Source organism: Sinocyclocheilus grahami, unplaced genomic scaffold (genome assembly GCF_001515645.1).
Source record: "Sinocyclocheilus grahami isolate Dianchi unplaced genomic scaffold, SAMN03320097.WGS_v1.1 scaffold959.1, whole genome shotgun sequence".
In the NCBI taxonomy this organism is placed as follows: domain Eukaryota; kingdom Metazoa; phylum Chordata; class Actinopteri; order Cypriniformes; family Cyprinidae; genus Sinocyclocheilus; species Sinocyclocheilus grahami.
Window position 1 is genome coordinate 492,596 of NW_015506138.1, and position 6,859 is coordinate 499,454.

Here is a 6,859-nt window from a genome sequence, read left to right on the forward strand (position 1 = left end):
TCTCTCTCTGTGTGTGTGTCTCTCTCTCTGTGTGTGTCTCTCTCTGTGTGTGTGTGTCTCTCTCTCTGTGTGTGTCTCTCTCTGTGTGTGTCTCTGTGTCTGTGTGTCGGTGTCTGTCTGTGTGTCGGTGTCTGTCTGTGTGTGTGTGTGTGTCTGTCTGTGTGTGTGTGTGTGTGTGTGTCTCTCTGTGTCTGTGTGTGTGTGTGTGTGTCTGTGTGTGTGTGTGTGTGTGCAGGCAGCTCTGCAGAAGGTAAAGGTTCTGGAGCAGAGCGTGGAGTCGGAGCGCGCCGCACACCTGCAGTCTAAATTCAACTCTGAGATCATCCAGGTAACTCAGGTGTGTTTATGTACGTACACGCTCAGTCAGACTGCAGCTGATCTGTGTGTGTGTGTGTGTAGATGAGGATGAGGGATCTGGAGGAGGCTCTGGAGGTGGAGAAGAACGGTCACACCGAGATCTCGTCGCGGCTGGAGCTCCTGAAGCAGAAGTGTGGAGAGCTGGAGCGAGCATACGAACATGAGAGAGACGAATCATGCGACACGAGCCACAAACTCACACAGTAAGATCTCATCTGAATTTTCAGCATCATTCAGTCCAATCCAGTCTTCAGTGTCATGTGATCCTCCAGAAATCATTCTAATATGCTGATATGATTGATTCTATAATATAATACATATTATAACTAGGGCTGTCAGTTTAACACGTTAACTTAATTAGTTATGAAAAAATAATGTGTTTAAAATATTTTAATGCAGTTAATGCACTGGCCCCGCCCCCAGACCTGTATGTCATCTTACATTTCATACAGTTGACTTTTGACAAATATGATGCAGGGCAAAAACTCCATAAATGCAGTCATGCCTTAAAATGTAAGATGTTGGGGCAAAAATGCTCCTGTATGAGTTTTTGTCTCATATTTATATCATATGATAAGAGATATCAGATATCACACGAGCAGCGAGATTTTACACAACAGTTGAGTAAATAAGAAGTTAATATTGTGTTATATTTTAAACACAATGTTGTCTGTAAATAAAACATTTTTTATAAAAGGTATTTTGAAGACTGTTGGTAACAAAGCTGTTTGGTTACCAATGACTTCCACTGCATGAATGAAAAAAACTGAGATGTTTCTCAGATTATCTTCTTTTATGTTCCATAGTTTATGTTGGGCCGTTGTAGCCTAAACGTTTATATGTAAAAAGTTTTATGTCGAATCAGGTAAAATATTTATTTTTAAAGCTTTCTATTAGTAATGTCTACTTAATACTTTCTCATTTAACACAAAAATAGCTTTAAATAATCTTTTGGGGGTATTTTCACTGTCAAATGTAATTTGCGAATAATTCGATTAATTAATCAACACATGTAATTATATTAACATTTTTAATCAACTGACAGCCCTTATTATAACAAAATAGAAAGTAATATAAAAATTATATACATTTAGTATTGTTTTATACTTTATATGATACTTGTAACCTGATTTAATTTGATAGTTTTATTATTGTAAAGTAGAAAGTGTTTTTTCTGTTGACTGTTGTGATGCTGGTATCTGTGTTCGGAATCATATTTTATGGACGTGATGTTGGTGTGCTCAGGTTGGAGAAGGACTTCTTGACCATGAAAACTGATCTGATTGGTCAGCTGGATCAGGAGAAGGCTGCATCTGCTGAGCTGATTGGACAGTTAGAGCAGGAAAGGGCGGAGTCAGGGAAGCTGTCAGTCAAACTGCAGGAGCAGGAGAAAGTTTGGACAGAGAGACAACAGGAAATCAGCCGGGTAAAAACACGCAGATGTCTCTGTCAAATCTGCTAAAGACGTTTTTTTTTACATATATTAGGGACATCGTACAACGGCGTTTAGTTGAAAACGTCGAAAAAAGTCGGAATGTTTTGCGAATAAAGTCGGAATGTTTTGCGAATAAAGTCGGAATGCTACGAGAATAAAATCGGAATGCTACGAGAATAAAGTCGGAATGCTACGAGAATAAAGATTTCGAGAATAAAGTCGGAATGCTACGAGAATAAAGATTTCGAGAATAAAGTCGGAATGTTTTGAGAATAAAGTCGGAATGTTTTGAGAATAAAGTCGGAATGTTTTGAGAATAAAGTCGGAATGTTTTGAGAATAAAGTCGGAATGTTTTGAGAATAAAGTCGGAATGTTTTGAGAATAAAGTCGGAATGTTTTGAGAATAAAGTCGGAATGTTTTGAGAATAAAGTCGGAATGCTACGAGAATAAAGATTTCGAGAATAAAGTCGGAATGTTTCGAGAATAAAGTCGGAATGTTTTGAGAATAAAGTCAGGTTGATTCGGACCCTGTTTGTGTGTGTTTTAGGCTCTGGTGTGTGTGCAGCAGTCCTACGAGACTCTGTTGAGTGATCTTGATCATGTGGTACAGCAGTATCAGCAGCAGGGGGCGACACACGCTCAAAACACAGGTCAGGAGGAACAGGATTTATGAACTTTACTTCAAATGAATGTGAAGCTACTTTGAAACAATACGTAGCGTATAAAGCACTATATAAATAAAGCTGACTTGAATTGAAGGTGTTTTATGGTATGTGTGTGTGTGTGTGTGTGTGTGTGTGTGTGTGTGTGTGTGTGTGTGTGTGTTATAGAGGAAGGAGGTAAACACAAAGCATCTGCTCTAATGGACATTCTGCGGAAAACACTACACTACTACAACACACAGGTACAGCATTAAACATTAATAATAATGCATATTTTATAGGACAGAGATACTGATTAAGGAATAAACTGGCAAATGCTTTGTCACAAGCACATTTGGATAAAGATTTGGCTGGATGTTAACGCAGTGTATGAGCTCATGAGCTTTATTTGGTTGTCCTTGAGCTCACACGTCTAAATAATGCAGATATTTTCATGTGAATTGTTCAGTGTTTGGTGCCATGTCTTAAATTAATGGCATTGCATCTTGAATAAATTGTGCAGTTATTGTTATAGGATTATTGTTTTGCTGTGCTATTTTTTAGTTTGTTGTTGTTGACGTTCTTGAGGTTTGTGTGTCCAGTATTGAGGTCTGTGTTTTAAAAATCTGTCCCACATATCTTTGCTTTGTAAGATGATTGCTCCTTCAGAATCACAGATTGCATAGATATTAATCTATATATGGTGTTAATAATGAGGAATGTGTTGTGCATGGAGTCTGTAGTTGCTGTGACACACTTATTGTCTGAATGAGGCATTTTGCATTTAGTGAACTAATGAATTCAGTTAAAGTTAAAGTTTATTTATTTAAAGTAACAGAAATGTTTTGTATAGTTTTAGTTAACTATAATAATACAGGCTTACTTTTTGCTGTAATAAATTGTTGAATTTACGTGTGTGCGTGCATGTGTGTGTGTGTGTGCGTGTATGTGTGTCTCTGTGTGTGTGTGTGTGTGTGTGTGTGTGTGTAGTTGCAGGACTCTGTGATTGTGATGCAGAAGTTGAATCATGAGGTCAGACAGAAGGATGAAACGATCACTGATCTCCAGAGGAACATGCAGGTGATCGACAGATATTATTCAGGATGTAGATGAGTAAATGATTAATACTCCAATAATATTTCTTAGTAAGATGAGATTGAAATGATCCAAACATACTGTATAATGCAATCCTATGATGATTAAGAGATGAAGAAACAAACGCTCCTCAAAAGATCCTGAGGATCAGATTTGAGACTCTAAAACATGATTGATGGAGAATCAAGTAAAGCTGAGCTGCTTCAGTCCAGTAAGTGTTCATCTGGAGATATTACTGCAGTTATTCTGACCTTTACTTGATCAAAACCAGTCCAGATTTGACACAAGAAGCTCCAGCTGAAGCTGTTACACTGAAAGAGCTTTGACTGGATAAAACACTCTAAACTCTCAATCAGAGACAGAAGACACGAGTGTGAAACAGCAGAGTGTGATCATTTAGAGCTTTAGAAACTCAATCAAATGTGATACAGTGGCTTTATAGGGTTAATCTGGTTTCTGTGTGTCTGCAGGAGTGTGAGGCTCGTGGCGTGTGTGTAAATGAAGAGGTGAAGCGTTTGCGTGTGTGTGTCGCAAACGCCGCAGCTGATCTGCGCAGCCTCAAAACACAACACACAAACACACAAACACAGATGAACAAACTCCAGCAGCAGCATCACAACGACTTCCAGGTACACACTCACACACACCCTATACACACACACACACACGTACACACTATATACACGCACTATACACACACACACTCACACACTCACAAACACACACTATACACACTATACACACACACCCTATACACACCATACACACTATATACACACACACACACACACTCACAAACATACACTATACACACTATATACACACCCTATACACACACCATACACACTATATACAAACACACACACACTACACATTATACACGCGCGCACACACTATACACACATACACATACACACTATACACACACCATACACACTATATACACACCCTATACACACACCATACACACTATATACAAACACACACACACTACACATTATACGCGCGCACACACTACACACATACACACACACACACCATACACACTATATACACACCCTATACACACTATATACAAACACACACACACTACACATTATACACGCGCACACACTAAATACACATACACACTATACACACACACTTTACACACTATACACACACTACACTACACACACACACACACACACACACACTCTCTCTCTCACTCACACACACACACAACCACACACACGCACTCTTTCTCTCACACACACACACATGCACTTTCTCTCACACACACACAAACACGCACACATGCACTCTCACACACACACATGCACGCTCTCTCTCACACACATACAAACACATGCACGCTCTCACACACACACACATGCACGCTCTCTCTCACACACACACATGCACGCTCTCACATGCACGCTCTCACACGCACACACATGCACTCTCTCTCACACACACAAACACACACACATGCACTCTCTCACACACACATGCACTCTCTCACACACACACATGCACGCTCTCTCTCTCACACACACACAGGTTTGTTTTTGTGAAAAGTGGGGACATCCCATAGGCGTAATGGTTTTTATACTGTACAGACCGTATATTCTATTGTCCTACACCAACCCTACCCCTAAACCTACCCCTCACAGGAGACTTTGTGCTATTTCAGATTTTCAATACACTCCATTCTGTGTGATTTATAAGCGTTTTGAAAAGTGGGGACATGGGGTAATGTCCTGAAAAGTCACCTTCTCCTTGTAATACCTGTCATACCTTTGTCATTATACACATTTATGTCCTCATTTGTCACAAAAACGCATATATACACACACACACACACACACACACACATGCACGCTCTCTCTCTCACACACACACACACATACACATGCATGCTCTCTCTCACACACACACACGCACACAGGAAGTGAGCGTGACACTGTTTGCAGTGCTTGATATCATTAGTGTGCTATTATTGGTAAATCTGACTGTGATGCTTGTGTTTAGGAGAAACTGACATTCCTCCACATGCTGTATCAGCGTCTGCTCGCCGGATGTGTGCTGATGACGCCGCCGCACAGCATGCTGGGTAGCTTCTCATGGGCGGAGCTTAGCATCGTGGTGCAGGAGCACGTGGACAGGCTGACCTCTGACCTCTCCGCAACCAATCAGAAGGTGCGAAGGGGCTTATGGTAAAGATTTGCTGTGGAACTGTCGAAAGGTTGTGTAGAAGTGTGTAGCTGTAACGTGTGTGTGTGTGTGTTTCAGGTGTCACGCCTAGAGAGTGTGTGTGAGGGGAAGTCAGCTGCGCTGGAGAGTGTGAGCGCACAACTGAGACAGAGAGAGGAGAGCTGGAGCAAACAGAGAGAAGATCTCAGCACACAAAACACACACCTCAACAACCAGCTACAGCACAAGATACAGGTACACACACACACATTCACACACCTACACACAACAACAACAGCCAATCACATTACTTTTCTGGTGTTGCATGAACGCGATTGGCTAGCGTCTGCACCAGGGTATTTGCATAAGGCGATCTGATTGGCTGACGCCTGCTTTGACGCTTGAAAAGTTTTCAACTTCTGCCGCAAGTAATTTTGTTTCAAGAACCGCAATCCTTTGTAGAAGTCTGTGGCAGTTCAAGCAGCAAGTAGATTCCACGAGAGGCATTTTCTTTCTCGTCTGTTTGAATGTAGGCAGCTGTGTTTCCCATCTCCGGAGTGTAAGCTGCTGGCAGTGGGAGGCAAAGAGTCTTTTCGTGGTATTATTCCAGTCCCGAAGAGTTTTTAGTTTAGTGTTTCTGCCAAAAATGTGTTGTTTGAGCACTGTGCTAATCTGCTGAAATTAAAATCTCAGAAAAATCTGAGAAAAATACATAAACAGAGAGCAAAGCGCGGAGCAGTAAGCAAGAGCATCCGAACGGTAGCGAAGCCGGAAGCAAAATGTGTGTGTGAACAGAGAGACTTAAACTTGCTGAAAAGCCTCTTTTTTGTCTTTTTGTCAGTCCCCTCTGTATTTATTGATTTACTGATTTTTTTATGATTTCTTGACTGTTATGTGGCTTTTTTACTAGGCTAATTTTGCATGTTAACTTTCTTCTGTTCTTGCTCTCTCTCTCACACACACACAGACACACAAAAACACACACACACACACACACACACACACATGCAGCGGCGCTCTCAGTGTCCAGCAGTGGAACAGCAGTATGTGTGTGTGTGTACAGGTTTATATATCCTGGTGGGGACTTAAACCTGAATACACACAGACTCATGGGGACTCGTGTCACGGTGGGGACCTAAATTGAGGTCCCCATG

General features: G+C 41.0%; 1 protein-coding gene across 1 annotated transcript in view; it reads left to right on the forward strand.

The window, feature by feature from the left end:
* ccdc171 (coiled-coil domain containing 171) overlaps positions 1–6,859 on the forward strand; it is a 39,314-nt gene that overhangs the window by 10,855 nt on the left and 21,600 nt on the right. The window contains exons 7-15 of the mRNA XM_016249918.1: positions 236–328; positions 400–560; positions 1,603–1,783; positions 2,342–2,444; positions 2,625–2,698; positions 3,426–3,515; positions 4,001–4,159; positions 5,544–5,711; positions 5,805–5,960. Of these exons, the coding sequence (XP_016105404.1) occupies positions 236–328; positions 400–560; positions 1,603–1,783; positions 2,342–2,444; positions 2,625–2,698; positions 3,426–3,515; positions 4,001–4,159; positions 5,544–5,711; positions 5,805–5,960 (1,185 nt within the window). The remainder of the gene's footprint in view (positions 1–235; positions 329–399; positions 561–1,602; positions 1,784–2,341; positions 2,445–2,624; positions 2,699–3,425; positions 3,516–4,000; positions 4,160–5,543; positions 5,712–5,804; positions 5,961–6,859) is intronic.